Below are 19,194 nucleotides of genomic sequence, written 5' to 3'. Positions count from 1 at the left end.
ACGCCCACACACACACACACACACGGTCAACAAAAAGTGAGGTTACTGACAAGAACGATAAATTTGATGCCTGTTTTCAGAACTGCCGTCTTCGCTGCCGGCTGTACAGTGCACACCTCAACCTCAAGTATTTAATCTACTAGCTCTCATTAGATTTTCATCAAACCCACTCCCTTTGCTGCCCAAATCATTTCCTATAATATCTTCTGATTTCACAACAGATCTGCTCCCAATTTGAGATCAGTCTTGCTAAATCGCAAGGCTCTAGTTTATTTTTTTTTTTTAATGTGCATTGGTGTGCTGCAGTGAGTGGGTTGTAAAGCTGTTGTCAGACCTGAAACCTGAATTGCTTGGCCAGCAGCATCCTCGCTTGAGAAGAGCCGCACCTGCTGCCAACCACTGCTGCACCATCAGCTTCTAACAGGCCGGTGGACACCCCCTCAGCTGTCTCTCTGAATGTCCGAGGGGGCAGAGGTAGAGGTTGGATGGGCAGGAGTAAAAGACTCCTGTCTTGTTTGCAGATTTTATCAACCTAACAAAGTATATATATATATATATATATATATATATAATGTGATCCAAACCAAGTCTTGCACAGTCATACAGCATATTGTTGCTTTTGACAGCAAAAGACGGCAACAAACTAGAGGCTGGACTGTAAGAGCACAGCAGTTTATTTACGTTGGGCTGAAATGAACCTTCGTTGTGAGCAGATGTAGAAGACAAGCTGTAGATGTTTTTATTTTTAAACTAACCTAACAGTCCTGTAAGGTGCCCTCTTCTGTTCTTTTCAGAATAATGTCCTCATCGAAACCACAAAAAGTGAACGCCTCAGCACTTTTTTCTCTTGTAATTTCAGGGGACACTTCATCTGTGTCTCTCTACCTGTCCCTGGTGGTGTCCTTGATGGTGCTGGTGGCCTTGGTGGTGTTGGTATTGAACTGTGTGACTTGCTGCAAAGAAAGGGAGATCAACTTCAAGGTAAGACTTGTGGCAGGCAGATGGTAAGACTGGAGCTTTTTTACCTGCTCTAAATCAGGCTTCGTGTATTAACCACACAGACACTGAGAGTGGGCTTTAGACAGTTGAGCTACTATCATCTAAACCAGGTTTGGGCATCAGGGACAACGAGAGTCCGTCAAATTGGCCAAATATTTCTAGACTGCAGATCATCGACGTATGGCACTTGGAATATAAAAGCCTGTGGTTTATTGCAGTCTAAGCAGTTCTTTGCAGCATTGATCCTAATGCGATAACAATATGTTTTCAATATACCTGAACCCTTTGTCACTTTGTTCTTGTTGTAGGAGTTTGAGGACCACTTTGACGATGAGATCGACTTCACCCCCCCAGCAGAGGACACGCCCTCTATGCATCCTCCAGCCGAGGTGTACACCCTCGACGTGTCCCCTGTGCCGCTGCCTGGACCCCCACATCTCCAACCTCTCGCCAGCATTACAGGTAAGATGAACACAGCCACGCAGACGAGCCTTTTAACTGTCTTCGCTTGTAATATTTCCTTCAGTTATGGAAGAATATACTCTAACTCAGTCAGTTTTACAGATATTTAGCTAAAATTAACTGCAGTAGTAGCTGAGAGTTATCCTCAACACATACTCTGAGAGCCGACACATCGATATTGTATAATGTTATTTCCAAGGTTTGACCAAAATGGCTAAAACTTCCTCCCCTTTCATCATAAGATGAACTTTTAGTTTGAAACTCTGGGATGAAAGGCAGCGAGCAATATGCAGTCCTTTAAGGAATTCTAGGCCTTTAATTAAAGGAGTAATTAAAAATAAGGCAGATAGAAGCTGTGTGTTGTCAGGACAGTCTTCATTAACTTGGTTTATGTGTTTGGTGTGACAGAGGCATCCGTTGGCTTCAAAGTAGGGCGTCACAGTTTGAGTTACATCCAAGAGATTGGCCACGGATGGTTTGGTCAGGTAAGAAAAAAAACAACAATATTTATATCTGTTTAACCACAAATGTGTCATTTGTGTCACTGGCCATAAAAATATTGCCACTATTTTTTTCTGATCAGCTCTGAAAGGGAAAAAGAAAGTGTAATAGATGTTTACTGGGAATGCTCACGCTGTTTAGAGGAATCATCTTTTTTGTCCCGTCAGGTTATTCTGAGTGAAATCTACACAGACCCGGGAGGAAGCAGAGTGGTGGTGAAGGAGTTAAAAGCGAACGCAAGTGCCAAGGAAGGGAATGACTTTCTGCAGCAGCAAGGGGATCCATACAGGTAAATGAGCATGTTAACTCCTTGAAGCGAGGGGTTTTAGTCTTATTTAGAAGGTTTTCACAAATTTATTTACCACTTTCTTCATTTATTAATCATAACATCCAATATTTACCTCAGTTGTTTAATTTTGTTTGTGGGATCATATGAAAATGGTAATTAAGTTCAAAATGAATGTCTTGTTAACAGCTTTCCTTTTACAACAGATGTAATCACTTCTAAAAAGAATGGAGTTGTTTTTGCAGCTTTCTGCTGCTTTAATCTTCATTAAATCCAAACCTTGTTCTGTCTACAGGGTGCTGCAGCATCCAAACCTCCTCCAGTGCCTCGGACAGTGCGTCGAGGCTATTCCCTTCCTGCTTGTTTTTGAGTACTGTGAAATGGTGAGTGACTGTGTCCTTGGGAGTCATGTGCTAATTACTGCCGAAACTTTATGAACTGAGAAGTCTGAGAAATGACTCCTGTCTGTCTTACGAGCTCACATATTTGTTGGTGAAAACCCCTTTTTAAATGTAAAAAAATAGTAGATTGGTGACTGGTTTTGTGGACTTTTTAGACTCAATCCCAATTCAGCCCTCTTCTATAAAAACACGCTGGATGGACTCCGACTCCCATCACAGTCGCGGATTTGTTCATGTTTTTCAGTCTTCAGGGTGGATTGGGCCGAGACTGAGGGGAGTTCCCTTCCTCTTCCTCTCCCCCTCCCTCCCCTAATCCCCTCCTTCACCACGGTTACATAGTTACAGTAAGCCGGGGACTTCTCACATTCCCACCTCACCCAGTAAAGCAACAGGCTCCATTTACGCTCCTCTGGTGTCAGCTCCGACTGCTGCTGTGTCTGTGCATTTTTATGGCCTGAACCTTGTGGTCGCTGGTTGCTGTGGAGTACATTCTTGAGGAAACCAAGCGGCTCCTAAAGAAACCTGCAGCATAGGAAATACAGTGATTATACACCACCTCGTCTTCTAATTTATCATCAAACAGTAGCTTTTGTCTCCACTCCTCTGTATTTAAATCAGCCCGCAGCCTGGTGCAAGTTGTCATTTGTTTTACGTGGAAAACATTTCTCCTGTTTAGCTCTTTAAAATGCGCAGTTTCTGCCTTTCCTCCCATTTTTTCGAGCCGAACATGACCCGCGGACCGGCCTAATTCGCTTCATCTTGCCAGACGTTGTGTAATCTTGTTGGGCCGGGGTATTGTCAGCTGCCCGGGCCTGGCACACGCACTGGCATTGTGGTCCTTTCTCAGCCAGCTCCAGTAATCTCTCTGACAGCACATGGAAATAAATAAGTCAATGCGAACGACTCGCCACAAGCCATTAAGGGGGGGAATGGCGCGACGAAGAGCAGGTCCTGTCTGTTGAAGGTGATAATGTGTGAGGGAGCCCAGCTGAGTGATGTTTATGCTTTCTATCGCTTGGTGGATAAATAATTTTGGATGGCTTGACGATTGATCTCAACTCGGGCCAGAAAGCGGTTCCTTTCTTTGACTAAGTCCACTTCGCTGAGCTCGAACATCTAGCTTAAACGTGATCGTGTGGCAGCAGGTGCTTCTGTGTGAACATTAGGGAAAAGGTGGCCTGTTGATGATGACGACACACTAACTGAGGCCTTATCAGTCATCTACTAGATGTCCAAACAGGAAATGGGACTCCGCACCTCCATAGTGGACGAGGTGAATCCCAAAAAGCTGAACTGCTGTGACGTACACGCCCGCTGATGGACGGTGGGTTTATCAGTCCTGAGTCAGCTGTTCTGGGTAACCTGAGTCGAAGCATTGTGGATACAGAATATGTCAGGGATGCTGCAGTTAATTGACTAGTGACTTACAGATCAGACACTCAAAAATCTCACTTTTTTTCCTCTTCCCTGACAGGACTATAGCTGGAGCTAATTTGGGCTTGAAAATTAGCTTTGCTGTGACTCGCCTTTAGTTATTTGTAGCGTTTTTAAGGTGTTTAAATATGAAGTCAGACGAAGCATGAGGTGTTCTACAGAGGTTAGTCTGCAGCTCATTTTACTGCTTAGCGACATCAAGCCTGAGGTTTTCCATTTAAACACCAGCTGCCTCTTAAACAGGTGGTGTTTTTAAACCCATCTTACTTCCTGAGGTCTGTAATTTGCAACCCCGGGGACAAATGTAAATAAAGATTTATTGGGTTGATTGTTGCAATGTGTCTAATTATAATAAAAGTCTCTTTAGTGTCTTTAAAAATCTAACACCTATGTTTTATTCCTCCTACTGAATTTAAAGTTGGACACTGATGGAGTTTATTTTATATTGCAGTCTAGAAGGACAGAAATTTTAGTAAAATTGTTTGCTTTTTTGTTTTTAGGGAGGGCAAAAAATATATTAAAACATTAAGGACCTTGTTGATAAAAAAGATACTGGAGTTCTCCTGTCAGCTGGCTTTATTTTAAATCCTTCTAATAACCTGGAGGTGACAGAGAAATCTCTTAACCTGATGCTGTTTAGGTTTATTTTACTGTAAACATTTTTCAGTATTCTGCTCTTTTTATTATTATCCTGACATCTGTAAGTTATAGATTGAATGTAAGATGTCCTCATATACACAAAGCTATAAAATAATTAACCCTGGGTTACTTTAGGATAACTGGTCCCATTTAAGCTGTCTTTACTGATAGTAGTAATAATTCTTGGCAGCTTTCAGTGGCCCAGTAACTGTGTTTGACCTTTAAGAAATTAGGTTAAGAGTAATTACAGAATAACCTGCCTCTGGTATCCCCAAGCAGCGTGCTGGACCAGCACCAAAAAAAGCTTGTTTTCATTTTTCTTCTTTTTTTTTTTTAATAATAAGTAGCCTGACGGCGTGTCAGCTGAGGTCGCACATTCTTGTAATTCATTGGCCCAACACGCAGCTCAATGATTTTGTTTTTTTTCTTTCATTGACAACAATTTCCTGGAACCCCGACCCATTTCCCCGCTGCGAGCGTTCCCAAATAAATATAGGCACATGGTATCGTTTACCATACCTTGAATATAGCCCTTCAGTGAAGACCCCTTCCAAGAGCTGTGCGGGGATGTTGTGTATCTGTTTGTGTGTGTGTGTGTGTGTGTGTGTGTGTGTGCGGACGTGAACGGGGATGAAGCAAGTGAAATGGCGCTTACATAAGACGGCTGATCTAAGCTGCTTGTAAAGAAACGGCTCAAGGGAAAGTAAACCTTTTGTAAACACATACACACACAAAACCCCGACACACAGGCTTGGATTAGGCCATTTTGTGTAACTTGACATTTTTACCAACAAAAAGCTTCTCAGACTTGTGTGTTCTTAGTAGCTCATTCCTCAGGGTAGATGCTTTCTGATCTGGGATATCCCACATTTGGCATAAAGCACAAACTACTGTAAAGCCCGTTCCTTTTGCCAACCTAACCGGAGCCACATAAAACTGTCCACTACAGTTGAATAATTAACAATAATGTGTGGGCAGTACATTCTGTTACGTTGTACTGAATGACAACCACACGTCGTGCTGCACACAGCTGACATCGTGTTGAAATTCATATTTACGGTCTCTTTGGCACAGCGCCCAGAGGTTGACCATTTGTTCCCAGCGCTCTTTATGATTGACTCCTCGCTGCTGCTGAACTAGTTGTTCTTTTTTATTTTAAATGTCTGGTTTCTTATATTACATTTATGCGCCAAAAAAATAAATAAATTCAAGCACTGTGTATCTCCCTGATCTGAGCAGGTCTCATATTTATAAATCTTCGTGACGCAGCACGGAGCTTTATTAAATGGCGCTACCCTTTTTTGGTTCTGCCGCACATCAGCAGTGAGAAGTGCTGAGAGAACAAGAAGAGGGGAGACTGCTGCCCCCGAGTGGCAATTACTGCACATTGTGTTTTAGTAGGACTCGTTCGGCAATAATAAAATCACTTTCCGCTGGGTTAGTGGAATGCTTTTGGTTTCGGGGGGCTAATTGTGCCGCACACTCGTCTTTTGCAGGGGGATCTGCGGAGCTTCCTGTCTCAGCAGGACTGGGCGCTGAGAAACGGCGAGCTGCTGCAGCTGCAGAGGATGGCCTGCGAGATTGCTGCTGGTGTCACGCACCTCCACAAACACAACTTCCTGCACAGGTAGCGTTTCACAACTGCCACACTTAGTTAGTTTTGATCCAAGTACGCTGAGCACACAGTCAGGAGAATAGCTCCTGGTGTCGGTGGATCCACGCACACGCAGATAAAGGGTTTCTGTCAGGAGAAAGCACATTTAATTCATTATTTTTTTACTATGAGAAAAGTGGGAATAACTGTAAATAACTGGCATGTAGTCCTAGGAATTAAAAGTGACAAAAAATACAGAATATCAGAATAATTTACCGTCACATAGAACAGAAAACATCGGTGTCTTGAATGATTGATTTACTGGGGAAGCGAACAGTATTTTTTAAAGGTATGTACCTGTCATGTGCTGAGTACACAGTCATAAACCTCGTATGAAACGATTATGAAGACGTGGGTCAACTGTTAGTTTTGCTTGCATGCTGGCTGTCCAACCAGTCTCAAGAGGACCGGTGTTCTCCAAAAAAGGGGCGTACAGCAGAGAGGCCGCATTTCATCTTCATTTTCACCCCAGCCAGTGCTGGATGTCTGGCAGGCAGCCAGCAGGGGGTGTTGGGAACTCTGCGCTTTGGGTGGGGGGGTAACATACGATGCTCAGCTCATCAGCTCTATTTTGCATGCTCAGAATAAGCTCAAAGGGTTCCAATTACACAGCTCCCATGCATTGCCACAGTGTCAGCTGTCCGCTGCCAGAGGGATATGATGATTCTGCTTTTTGCATGTAAATGGATATCCTCATATTGGGCGTTGTGTTTTAATCCTTGTTACAGCTCCGAGAGTCCTTCGACGTGAACTAATGTTATACGAACACGTGAAAATAATTCTTTGACACTTTCATAGTTGAGAAAAAGGAATAAAAAAAGCAGGCACATGCTGTATGGGGGACTGGTAGGTTGTGGTGCGCTAATGGAGACACTAAGCTCCTCTGGGTGAGTTCTGTCAGAGCGAGATGATGTCCCAGGCTGAAACCTCAGCGTTGCTATGCAAGGGTAAGAATGTATCTGCAAAAGAGCGAAACCCAGTTAGCACCGTGGCTACATGAACAGATGATAGGGGTTCAAATCCTCCATATATTCGATTTAACTCTATAGATTAACTATTTAACAGAAGACATGCTCTTTTTAAGGTCTTGGTCAAAAACTTCTTTCATTAGTGTTCAGAGCATCATATTTAGTAAAATCACGTTTTCCAGACATTTTTTTCTTTCCTTTCTTTATGACAAAGAGGATATTTTCTGCATGATGTCACCCCCTGGCTACCCAGCTGCCATTTGAAACCTTGACTTTGGCATTCACCCGTCACCGTCTCGCTCGGTTTGCAACCAGAAGTGACCATATTTGGTCGAAACGGGGGCGCTGAAGACCGACACTTGAAACCTGATTGGGTAAAACGGGAACCTTTGGGGCCTAGTTTCTCTTTAATTGATGGGATTGATTTCAGCAATAACTTCAGCGCATAAATCTAGACAATTAGACAATTAGACTTGTTAAAAACAAAATCTCTTGGTATTTTATGAGATGACGTATTAATAAAGAGGTCAGAGATGGCTTCCTGTCTCAGGCACAGGTGTCTTTAATCCAATCTAAAAGCAGGAATTTAATAAAACACCCTAATTTTTTGTTTTATGTGGTTAAGTCTGGTTTTATTTCTTTGAGACACACAGTCGTGTTGATTTGCTTTAAACTTGCTAAGAGCTAATTCACTGTCAGTTTCGCAACATTTAAAAAGTTTTCAAATGCACCTGCTGCTGATGAAATATCATCCTTGTTCTAGGTTTTCCTTTTTAGCTGTTGTGCCTGGATATACTGGGCAAAGATAACAGAACGACTATCTTACCAAGTGTTTATCTTCAGGTCTGTATTTAAAAAGCAGAAAAACTTGATTGTTTGGTAATTATTAACGAATCTAAAGTGAACATAGCGATTTTGACCTTAACAACACTGAACCTGAAAGCAGGTAGCTAGAAATCTACAAACTCTTGTGATATGAAAGCGATCCCTCCAGTTATTTCTTAGTCAGAACTTGGTTTCCTGCTGGTGCTTTACTGTATGTTCCGACATCGGCCTACAGCGGAGAACGGGAGCGTTTAAAATGCGTCTTCATTTATCGCACAGAGGTTCCAGTGGGTCTGGCAGTAGCGCGGGCCACGTGCACACAAGGATCCTGGTGTCAGCAGAGTTTGGTGTTTGTCATTGGGTGGTTTTAAAAAGGACTTGGTGTCCAGACGGTCCTGCAGGGGCAGAGGGGAAACCAAAGCCTGCCTCTTGAATGAATGAGCCACCATCTGTCTGTTTGAACGCGCAGAGCCTCAGAGCTCGCTACGCCCTCTCCTGGCATACCAACAAAAGCTCCTGACTTTGTCGACATCCTGCTGTTGTCTGCTCGAGTCAAGAATAGCCTCTGTGTGAGTGTTGTTGCGATGCGATGAGCAGGGGGAAATGACAAGGCTCATGTACACATTTCCTGTTGGTGCTTTAATCATTTGTGATCCCTGCCAGACTTTTCTCTCTCTGACTCCTGTTTTACATGCAGATGTGCCTCATTCACACAAAAGGAAAAACAGTAACTCATTACAGCACTATCCTGGAATTCTTTTCTTTTTTTAGGTTTATTCAAGGCTTCGGTAACTGCTACCTTTTGTAAAATGTCTGCTCCACTCAGTGAATAATGCTGACGTTTTTCCTCCATGTCCTCATAGTGATCTGGCCCTGAGGAACTGCTACCTGACTGCAGATCTTACAGTCAAAGTGGGGGATTATGGTGTCGGACCCTACAGATACAAAGTAAGCACAAACCTCAGCGTTTTTTTATTTTTGTTTTATTTGTTGAGTCTGCAAAGAAACCAGTCAGTGTCACGAGGAAGAAGCTATGCTAAAATGTGTTACAATGTAACTGGAAACTATCGGGTCAAAAGTTTTAGCTGCTTGTGATATGTGCTGTACATAGTTTTGTATCAAATATATAAAATATCAAAAGTCAGCCGGCTTGAGGAAAGCTCGGGTGCTGCAGGAGGTTTAATAATGTGGTTCTATCTGACAAGTCAGCCTGGTTTGAAGCTAATGTTGTTTTACAAAGTTACAGTGATGTTTGGATTGCCAACAAGAGTTACAGATTGCACTAAAGGTATTTAGAAGTAAGAACTTATGTATTATTTTTACTTTATGCTTTTGGGCGATTAAAAAAATGTATCATCTCAGTTAGTCTGAGACACAGCCCCAGTTTTGACTGCATGTTACCCCAGGAGAGTCTTTGTGTTCTTCCTCCTGTTTCTTTGCTCTGTTGTGGCACTTCTTTCACTTTCTTAAAACAGTTAAAATCCCTCCATTTTCATAGTTAGAACATTTCTCAAGTCAAGTGTTTTTGATCAAGCACAGAGTTGATTTCATTGAAGATTTCACATTGTCCTCTCTGTAACTCAACGTGCTGCATACGTCCTGCTGCATTCCCGAAATACTGCTGAGCTGTCAGATAAGCTGTCTGAATTTAATACTCATAAGAGAAGGTCACCCAGTGGATCTATTTCTGTAAGAAAAGGGAGCGGCGGTGGCAGGATGTGCCGCCTCAAACAGCCAAATGTCTCTTTTATGGGGCTTTTTAATTACAGTTCTTCTACAAAGGTGTGAAGTTTGAGGAAAGCGTCTTAAAGAAGCATTTCTGTTCCTGCAGGAGGATTACGTCATCACAGAGGATGACGTGTTTGCGCCCCTTCGGTGGTTGGCTCCCGAGCTGGTGGGGGAACGCCATGGGGGTGTCATCACTTTGGAGCAGACCAAGTCCGGCAATGTGTGGTGCGTAAAAGATGTCAGCTAACCACAGGATATTTTCATAAACGGATAATGAGTGTGGTGTGTGTGTGTGGCCCTGAATCTAATCTCATCAGCCATCATTATATGACCATCCTAGTAAATCTGAATAGAGACAAGACTTTCCTAAAACGTCTTTTGAGTCCTGTGGATTTATTTCCCACAGATGCCATCAGATCACATTTATTACATCCTTGCACTTGACCTCAGCAGCTGTTACTTCCTCGTTTGTTTACAGGGCCTTAGGGGTCACGTTATGGGAGCTGTTTGAGAGCGCAGCTCAGCCGTACCCGCATCTGTCTGACCGGGAGGTCCTGAACCATGTCATCAAGGAGCAACAAGTCAAACTGTTTAAGCCACAGCTAGAGCTTCCTTATTCTGACAGATGGTGAGTTCCTGCATTTCGCGTCGCAGCCATCGCTGAATTGAGTTATTTAGAAAGCGCAGAGCCTAAACGAGATGTTTGTTTTCATTTGTAACTGCAGGTATGAGGTCTTGCAGTTTTGCTGGCTGTCTCCAGAAAGGAGGGCCACAGCAGAGGAAGTACATCGTTTGCTCATCTATCTCCGCATGCAAGGCCAAAAGGACATAGAGGAAGACTTTGAGCAGCGCTGGGATGCGCTGAAGCCGAACACGTCCACACGGCAGACTGTTAGCCATTCCTCTTTCCCAATCTTGGAGCAGTTCGCCGATGATGCCCTGCGACAAGAGCTAGATGAAGTTCTGACTGTCACAGAAACGAGCAAAGGTCTCAGCTTTGAGTATGTTTGGGAGGCAGCCAAGCACGACCACTACGACGGCAACCACGGAGGTTCAGGCATGGACACGACACTGAACTACCACAGCATGTTCTTTCCCGTTTCCAGGGAAGACATCCAGGCTCATTTCCCAGATTCTTCAGCTGGGGCAGGAGGGACAGAAAGTGGGAACACTCCTTCGGGAGTTCCCGGGATTGTGCCGGTGTTTGATCCGCAAAAGTCATCCAACGGGAATGAATATTACATCCAACTGGAGGAACAAGGGGAGAGTGTCGTTGGGGAGGATGGAAATGAAGGACAAGACATGGGCTTTTCTACAAATCAGAAAGATTTTGTCGTTCTTCAGGACGCCCGTCTGGATGAGTCGAGCACAGATGCAGACTTTTTCCACCAGAGCATCGACTCCAAGGACTCGTATTTACCTGACAGCCACATCTGGTCGTCTCTTGAAAATGACAGTCCTTACCACACCAACATTTTCACTGAAGACGGATCAAAGCAGGAGGAATCTCCACCCTGGAGACAGAATTTCCTGGAGCTTCCAGAGCGCAGCGGGAACCCGTTCCACGAAGGCGCTTCAGAGGTCCAAGAAGTGAGGCCAAGTCAAAGCTTTGGGGGTTCTTTTTTAGAGGAGCCCCCTCACCTGTCCCGTTCGTTGGAGGGGGAGGGGGGGGACACAGTTGAGAAGAGGCTTTTCAGCCCTGAGAAACTGGCCGACAACTATTCGTTTCTCAGAGACCAGAACCTGATGAAAGACTGCTCCAGCTTCCCAAGTTCCCAGCAGACTTTCCTTTTACCCGGCCTGGTCCACGAGCCAGAGGAAACGTTCAAAATGAATTCTTGGGACAACCTGGAGACTTCGGGCAGCTTAAACACAGCGGATGCATACTTCAAACCTGCAGCGAGTAGCACATTCTCAACACATGAACTTTCCGACTCTCGGAGTACCAGCTTGGAGCAGATTTACCAGTCTGTGGTAGGAAATGAAACTCTGGTGCCTTCCATTACAGTGGTCACAGACGATAACATGCCCGACCAGCTGCCCGTTAGAAACGGTTCTTCCACTGAAAGCCTCAATCTGCCGCAGTCTTCAGACAGATGTGTGGACTCTGGTTTTGATTCTACCTCAGAGAGGTTTGAGCCCATCATTACATTCTCTGACAGTGCCATTACGGACTCATTGTGCACAGATGCCAAAATTTCCAGCCTCGACGATGACCTCGAAGCCTCAAAGGCCATGGGAACCAAAATCTCCGACAACCTGCAAATTCACGCATCATCTTCAGAAAATGGACAGAATGAAGACCTAACAAGTAATGACCCGCTGAGCGAGCTGATTGAGGACGCAGACATAGATCTGGAAACGAATCTCTCTGATCACGAGGAGTCCTTCATGGAAAGTAATGGACATCCTCTTGTAAACTCTTCTCTCCTGGTTTCTGGTCCGTCTTTAGATCAGATCAGCCAGGACAGTCTGCTGGAGGACAGCATGTCTACCACCGCTCCAACTATGGACAACGCAGCTGAGACGCCAGACTCTTCAGACTCTCTGGACATCCACAGACTGGGAGAGCAGGGAGAGGAGCTAAACGCTCCGACAGCTCAAGACAAACTTCAGGCTCCGTATAAAATCTCAGACAGCGGGTATGAGACTGAGAACCTGGAGTCTCCTGAGTGGAACTCTCAGCCAAACGTGGAGGACAGCTCTCCTGTCAAAAATGGCATCGGCATTACCAAAGAAGAAGAGTCGGAGGAGCTCGCGGCTTCTGCAAATTTGGTTCCACCGAGAATAGTTATCTCAGAAGTAGAGGGTGGGTTAAACCCTCCCAGTGAGGATCAGCAGCCAGATCATGTAGCTCCTGCAGAGGAACCACTTATAGGTAGCAATTATCGAGACTCTGCGTACTTCTCTGACAATGAGTCCGAAACCGAGAAGAAGTCTGAAGAAATGCCAGCAGGAAACGCTGTTGAAGTCATGTGGTTGAGGAACTCTGAAAGTCCGACTCTGGAACACGACAAGGAAAGAGATGTGGACACGTTATTTTCTCAGCAAGACTCTTCTGTACGTGCTGACCAACTTTCTGAGCTTGGAGGCACGGCTGGTGTCTGTGCTGAGGAGATGCTTCCGGAGACGGCTTCGGGTGTCACAGAGAAACATCCGAGCGAGGTGGCAGAACCAATCAACAGCCACAGCGAAGATGAAAACGAACCAAAGCTCTTCGGCAACACAGTTCCAGACCAGTTGAGTCCATCCGAAGATCCAGAAGCCTCAACTCTGCCAGCCTCCGCCACCACATCAACCCCGGCACCGGAGGGCGCAGTTCACGCCAAGCTGACCAGGACGTACGCCACCGACATCCATAAAATCAAAGAGCCCGACGTGGAGGGGCGGTACCTGGGGAGGTGCGACGGCTCGGGCTTGGACGGACTGGAAGACGGCGTGGACGCCGACGAGGAGGACGAGAACAGCGACGACTCCGACGACGACATGCGTGCGTACCAGCTGCGCAGCTCCAGCTCAGAAAGCGAGGACGAAAGCGTGCACCCGGTGCCGATTATCATATCGGACGACAGCAGCGCGAAGAACCTGAAGAGCTTGTTGAAACCCACAACTCTGAACATCGAAGCGTCGTCTCCCCCGTTTTCTGAGAGGAGCAACGCCGAGAACTCCAGGAGAGCGGTGTCTTTCTTTGATGATGTCACAGTCTACCTATTTGACCAGGTAAAGAGTTAGGGGAAAAAAAGATCACTTTAGGCTGTTATATTTGTGGTTATGAAACATTTTCCATTGCTCTGATTTAGGAGACCCCCACTAAGGAGCTCAGTGACCACTCGTTAGGCTCGAGCAGTCAGACGCCAGAGTTCAGCAGCCCGGTGTCCACGTCCAGCTACCTGAACCGCTTTGCTAACTCCGAAAGCTCAACAGATGAAGAGGGTAACAGTAAAACCACCCGATACGTACGCCCGCTCTTTATCGAGGCGTCGCATCGTTCTGACCTGTTTAAACTCTTGCAGGCGGAGGCTTTGAGTGGGACGATGACTTCACCTCCCCGGCGCCGGCCTTCCTGCCCAAGTCTGACAAGGAGCCCGTCTCCAAGGTGATTTCCTCTACGACCCCTGCACTCGGGCGAGTGCTGGAGCCCAGCTGGAGCGGCTCCTCGACGTACTCCCGCTTCTCCATCTCGCCGGCAAGCATCGCCAGCTTCTCTCTCACACACCTCACCGACTCCGACATCGAACAAGGAGGCAAGTTGATGCTAAGTTCTAAAAAAAAAAAAAAAAAAAAAAAAAATACCACAGAAGTCCACTCTCCCGTCTTGAGTTTTACTTACAGGACGTGATAAAAATGATCTGGTCTTTGGCAGGTTCTGAAAAGATTTAAAATCTAACTTCAAATGTAGGAAAGCTATAAAGCTATAAACAAAGACAAAATGAAAAAGCTGTCTGTGAAAACCCAAGTTCACCGTTGCTGCTTTTATCTTCATGCAAACTACAAGGTCTTTGGGTTAATGTCCTCTGGACAGGGATGTTTATACTGATATGTTGTCCTTAAATGGGTAGATGGGGGATGATTTGGGCTTAATTTGCAGCCTCAGGACCAGGACGCCTCTCAGTCATAGAGTTGACCCTAAACTCGTCTCGCTACCAATTCTAGAGTCAAATATGAAACCGTCTGCTGGTCAAATTTGGGTCATACAACAGGACGGTGATCCCAAACATCACTGAATCTGCAAAAGAAAAGAACTGAGGTGTTGCTGCTGGATTTAAAGTCCAGACCTCGACTGGATTGAAAGGCAGGACCTTATGAGAGCATGTCTACAAACCTCACTGAACTGAAGCATGTTCACATGAGGTTAGAAATTGATTTAAAAAAAAAATCGTTATTATGTCCTGATATATAAAACATTAGAACTGAAAGAGGAGGGACTTTCTTTTCCAATAATTGTAGTTTACACTAGTTTTGGTCGTTTATTAGTCAAGAAAACTCAAACCATATATCATCTGGTCACAGTCTTGTTTTAGGAAGCTTTAGCAGACGGGTCGTAACTGTTTGTCCTTCTTGTTCACTCCAGGAAGCAGCGAGGATGGAGAAAAAGACTAGAGCGGGGAACGACCATCCGTCACGACACTACTGAGCAACGACGCTGGACCCGACCTCGTCGGGGACGGTAGAATGGAACCAGAAGACACGGTTTGTGGGCGCGCTCCTCTCAGGCAGAGAACCCCCCCTCCACCGCCGCCTGAGCCTCGTGACCTCTCCAGCTGCAGTTTGGGAGAAAAAAACCAAGTAAAAACTGGAGGAGCTTCTAAACGTGTGCTTTAAATCCTCATCATTCCAGGTGTGTGACTGCTGCTTTTTTTATTTTGTTGCCTGTCGAAGTGCACTCTCTTTCCAGGACTTTTGCTTCACCAAAAAAAAAAAAAAAAACACTTTATGTTCTGGATGAATAAATCCATCCCACTCAGCTGGTAATCACTACAACCAAACAGGAATAAGCTCTATGATCTCAGCAGACCTTCAGTCGAAGCTTAATATTTAACACTAATTATTTTGCTCCTCCTCCTTGTTGTGCGATTATTTCCGTGGTTGCCTTTTTTTTTCTTTTGAGAGGATTCTTTTTGTTTGTAACTTCACGTTAAGTTTAATCAGTCTCTGTTTTGGGGAGAAATGAAGCGTGGAAACCTTCTATAGCAGTATTTGAGTTAAAAAGAACTGTAAATATGGACGCTCCATCCGAGCATAGGACAACTGCAGAGGGGACGCGCTGCTTTTTCCTTCGTGTTTGAAAGGAACATCTACACTTCAGCTGAGGCGTAGTTTTGAGACGGTAAGAGCGCCGGGTGTCACGGGTTGAGGATCGAATCAGCCTCCGGAGAGAAAAGGTCCAACTGTAAAACAGTTGTCTGTTTCTTTCGTACAGCTTTATTTTCTTGGAAATGCGCAGGAAGTTGTCCAATCGTGGTGCCTGTTGATGCTGCAGAAGACGGCGACTTTCCTCCATTTTACTATCAGTGCAAATAATTCAAAATCACACGTTTATTAGTGAGATTGTGTAAAAAGTAAATAAATAAAAACAAATGAAATGAAACGGGGAAAAAAAATCAAAAGCGGGAAGGTTCTATTTTTAAAACGTCACGGTGTCACGAGCTGTCTGTAAACAAATGTGCAATGAGTTCTGTCGAGCTCGAAGACTCGTATCAGTTCATAGGACGACCTGGTGTTTGTCCTGCAGCCGGGGGGGTGTGGGGATGAAGAGGACAAACCAGAAACAGAGGAAAAAAAACACGGCTGCGTTTATCATTTGAATGTTATCCTTTTTGTTTGTTTTCTTTCCACCCGGCATCAGAGACGGAAATCTTCTGTCCGGTTGCAAATAATCGTCAGCATCGGATCATTTGCAGATTATTGTGAGCCGGAAGCTTCAGCTCCTCGTCTCCCGATGTCTTCATTCGCAGTTCTAACGTATCAAACTGTAGGTTTTTACAGTTACTGTAAGGAAACTTTCCTTAAATACGTGTCGCTTACGTCCGCCTGTCGTAGACACCCACTCTCCCCTGCCCCTTTAAAAGGATTAGTTTGGCTTTTTTTTTTTTTTTTTAAAGTGAGTTTCTGTGAAAAGATGAATATCTTACCTGTTGCAGAACAGCCTCAGCTGATGGCAGCAGTTAGCTCCTCAGCCCAGTTCGTTAAACTTCATTTCTCTGTCTAAAGCTGTAAGACGTTAAAATGCTTTCCACAGAACCCCACTTCAAAAGAGCCGAACTATCCCTTTTTAACTTGACTACACTGTATGGTAGATTTGAACCTCTGTTAAAACCAGCAGCCTGTGCTTTCAGTTAAACTTGAACATCTATTTAAGGAAATCTTTTATTTGACTACAGTATACATTTGCTTAATCTTGCACATTTGAGAAATGTAATTTAATGTTGAAAATGTTCCAGTGTAAATAAATGTTTTGTTTTTTTGTTTTGTTTGTTGGTTTGTAAACGGGGAACAGATGTAACTGACGTATAGGTTCGAGGTTTCATTTTGTAACTTAAAGGAACATATCAGCCACCTACTACTTAACCTACAGATAAATTAAGACACTGAAGCAGATGTGAATTCATTCTGTCCTTTAAAACCTGTAGATTTTAAAATATTTTTACTTCATGATGATCTTGCTTGGTGTAATTGAATGAAATGTTTCTAATTACACTGTTTAATATGAAAATAAATGCAAATGAACTTCTAATTAAAGTTTTGGTGTTTGAGTTGTGACTCCAATGTTGAACATTCGGGGTCGTTCGGTGACACTGTTGATAGGATCTGCACATTCTGCGACCTTAGATTGTTTAAACTAAATTTATGCTCATGGAGTGTTTTAGTTTTCTCTGTAAATGTTGAAACTTTTGAGCTGTATTTCAGTTCAAAAGGCTGGAAAACTTGGGATAAAACTCGCAGCATTCGCCTTGTTTAGCCAGGTTACATTATTCAAATTATTCTGGGAGGTGCAAAGTTGTTTCTTTATGTATATATAACCTTTTTACCTTTCACTAAAAACCAGGTATTCCTCCTAAATCATTCCGATTTATCTAATCGAGTCTTGGTTTGCTCAACACCTGACATCTAATTCAGACAAAAACAAACCCATATTTGTCTAAAACACTGAATAATGCAGCATGGTGGTGGTGGCATCATGGTGTGGGATGGCTCGTTGGAAGAGAACTCAAAGATAAAGGGAGGATGGATGCACAGAATCTATTTTCTCAGTTTCCTGAGCTGAGTTTAGGTTTCAGCAGGACGTGAAACTGAACCCTGCAGAGCCTCTTTGTGCATCGACGCGTCTGATCCGAGCAGGTTTTAAATCTTCCCGCAGAACAAAAAGGCGAGAAACGTTTACCGAGCTGGTAGTGTTCGTCTGAAAGACTTGAAAGTGTGATTGTGTAGTTTACTCACTTCTATTGTGGTCTGAAAACCCTTGATATGTAAATATTTCATGTTTTTTCTGAGATAAATTAGCAAAACTATCTGAAACTAGTGTTGTGTACGGGCTGATGAAATGGAAACCATTGTTTCAGGTTTAAATCTTTTGTCTTGTGTAACACAGGAAGAATTAACAGCATCTTTAGTCTTTATTTCATATTTCAATGCCCACGAAGCACAAAGATGACATTCAGACCTGCTGCCGTGTCAACAGTCACTGTCAGCGTTTGATTGTATATATATATATATATGTTTAATAGGTATTTATTGCAGGAGATATTGTCAGATGGTAACGAGCAAATTGTTTTTATAGTGTCAAGATCTCAAAGTTTTCCTTTATTTATTTTTAAAAAGCCTTCAGAAGGCTTTTTATTTTGCCATATGGCTGAAAAACACTCCACGGCAACCAGAACAGGACAAAAATAAAGACAAACTTCAGCGAAAGCATCATAAATAAATAAAACCAACTAAATTCAGAGAAAAAGGGGAAAAATAAAGTCTACAAAAACAATCTGACTTAGGCTACAGTGATGGTGTGTTTGAAGTTTAGGATCCAGACCTTAGCCCTTCAGTAAAGTCCCACCCACTCAGATTTTCACAGGATAAATCTTTTTTAAAAAATGCATAAAAGCTATTGCTTCACCCCAAAACACCCAGCAGCCAAAGCCAAGTAAGACCGAACACATGCACCTGCTTCTGGCCCCACGTTCAACCTCGAGCCATCCCTCCTGGTTTCCCCTCTCTCCTCCGTCTTCAAATACTTCGACTTGTGCAAAGACTCGGGCTGTGACATTCATCCATCGATCGGGTCCAACCAGAACGCGTAGCTCGGAGTCGGTGGTGTGGTTGTGCTGTCCCTTTACAGGAAGGAAGATCCAGGCACGAACAGAGAGGAAGAGGAGGAGGAAGCTACACGCACACTGCTCTCCCGTTCACTTGAGTCGCCGGTCGCTGGGGGGCTGGGCTGCGTGAGGGGCCAGCAGGCGGCGGGTGGGGGCCCCGCGGAGGCTCTGCTGAGTTCCCCCTCACGCTGATGTGCTCCCATCCTCCCTGGAAGTCAAACACAACATAAAGGTGGCTTTTTTTTGTCTCACATATTTAGTTACTTCACAAATTACACAATGTGTAAAAAAATAATCTATCAATAATAAAAATCTGATTTTTTAAAATAAAATGACAAACTACAGGTGCTGGTCATAAAATTAGAATATCATGAAAAAGTAGATTGATTTCAGTAATTCCATTTAAAAAGTGAAACTTGTATATTATATTCATACATTACATACAAACTCATATATTTCAAATGTTTATTTCGTTTAATTTTGATGATTA

General features: G+C 44.0%; 2 protein-coding genes across 3 annotated transcripts in view; one reads left to right on the top strand and one right to left on the bottom strand.

The window, feature by feature from the left end:
- The window catches only part of lmtk2 (lemur tyrosine kinase 2), a 20,261-nt gene extending 4,883 nt beyond the window's left edge, over positions 1-15,378 (top strand). For both annotated transcript variants that reach the window (XM_017421951.3, XM_017421952.3), the window contains exons 2-14: positions 860-981; positions 1,308-1,461; positions 1,870-1,946; positions 2,130-2,251; positions 2,544-2,631; positions 6,219-6,349; positions 9,033-9,117; positions 10,001-10,122; positions 10,376-10,525; positions 10,623-13,617; positions 13,698-13,830; positions 13,911-14,141; positions 14,969-15,378. In XM_017421951.3, coding sequence (XP_017277440.1) covers positions 860-981; positions 1,308-1,461; positions 1,870-1,946; positions 2,130-2,251; positions 2,544-2,631; positions 6,219-6,349; positions 9,033-9,117; positions 10,001-10,122; positions 10,376-10,525; positions 10,623-13,617; positions 13,698-13,830; positions 13,911-14,141; positions 14,969-14,997 — 4,439 coding nt within the window. In that variant the 3' untranslated portion in view covers positions 14,998-15,378. The remainder of the gene's footprint in view (positions 1-859; positions 982-1,307; positions 1,462-1,869; positions 1,947-2,129; positions 2,252-2,543; positions 2,632-6,218; positions 6,350-9,032; positions 9,118-10,000; positions 10,123-10,375; positions 10,526-10,622; positions 13,618-13,697; positions 13,831-13,910; positions 14,142-14,968) is intronic.
- Positions 15,379-18,177: 2,799 nt separating this feature from the next.
- Positions 18,178-19,194, bottom strand: part of tecpr1b (tectonin beta-propeller repeat containing 1b) — a 13,027-nt gene continuing 12,010 nt past the window's right edge. The window contains exon 26 of the mRNA XM_017421993.3: positions 18,178-18,912. Within this exon, the coding sequence (XP_017277482.1) occupies positions 18,772-18,912 (141 nt within the window). The 3' untranslated portion in view covers positions 18,178-18,771. The remainder of the gene's footprint in view (positions 18,913-19,194) is intronic.

Source organism: Kryptolebias marmoratus, linkage group LG12 (genome assembly GCF_001649575.2).
Source record: "Kryptolebias marmoratus isolate JLee-2015 linkage group LG12, ASM164957v2, whole genome shotgun sequence".
In the NCBI taxonomy this organism is placed as follows: Eukaryota; Metazoa; Chordata; class Actinopteri; order Cyprinodontiformes; family Rivulidae; genus Kryptolebias; species Kryptolebias marmoratus.
This window is presented reverse-complemented; position numbering and strand designations above follow the sequence as displayed.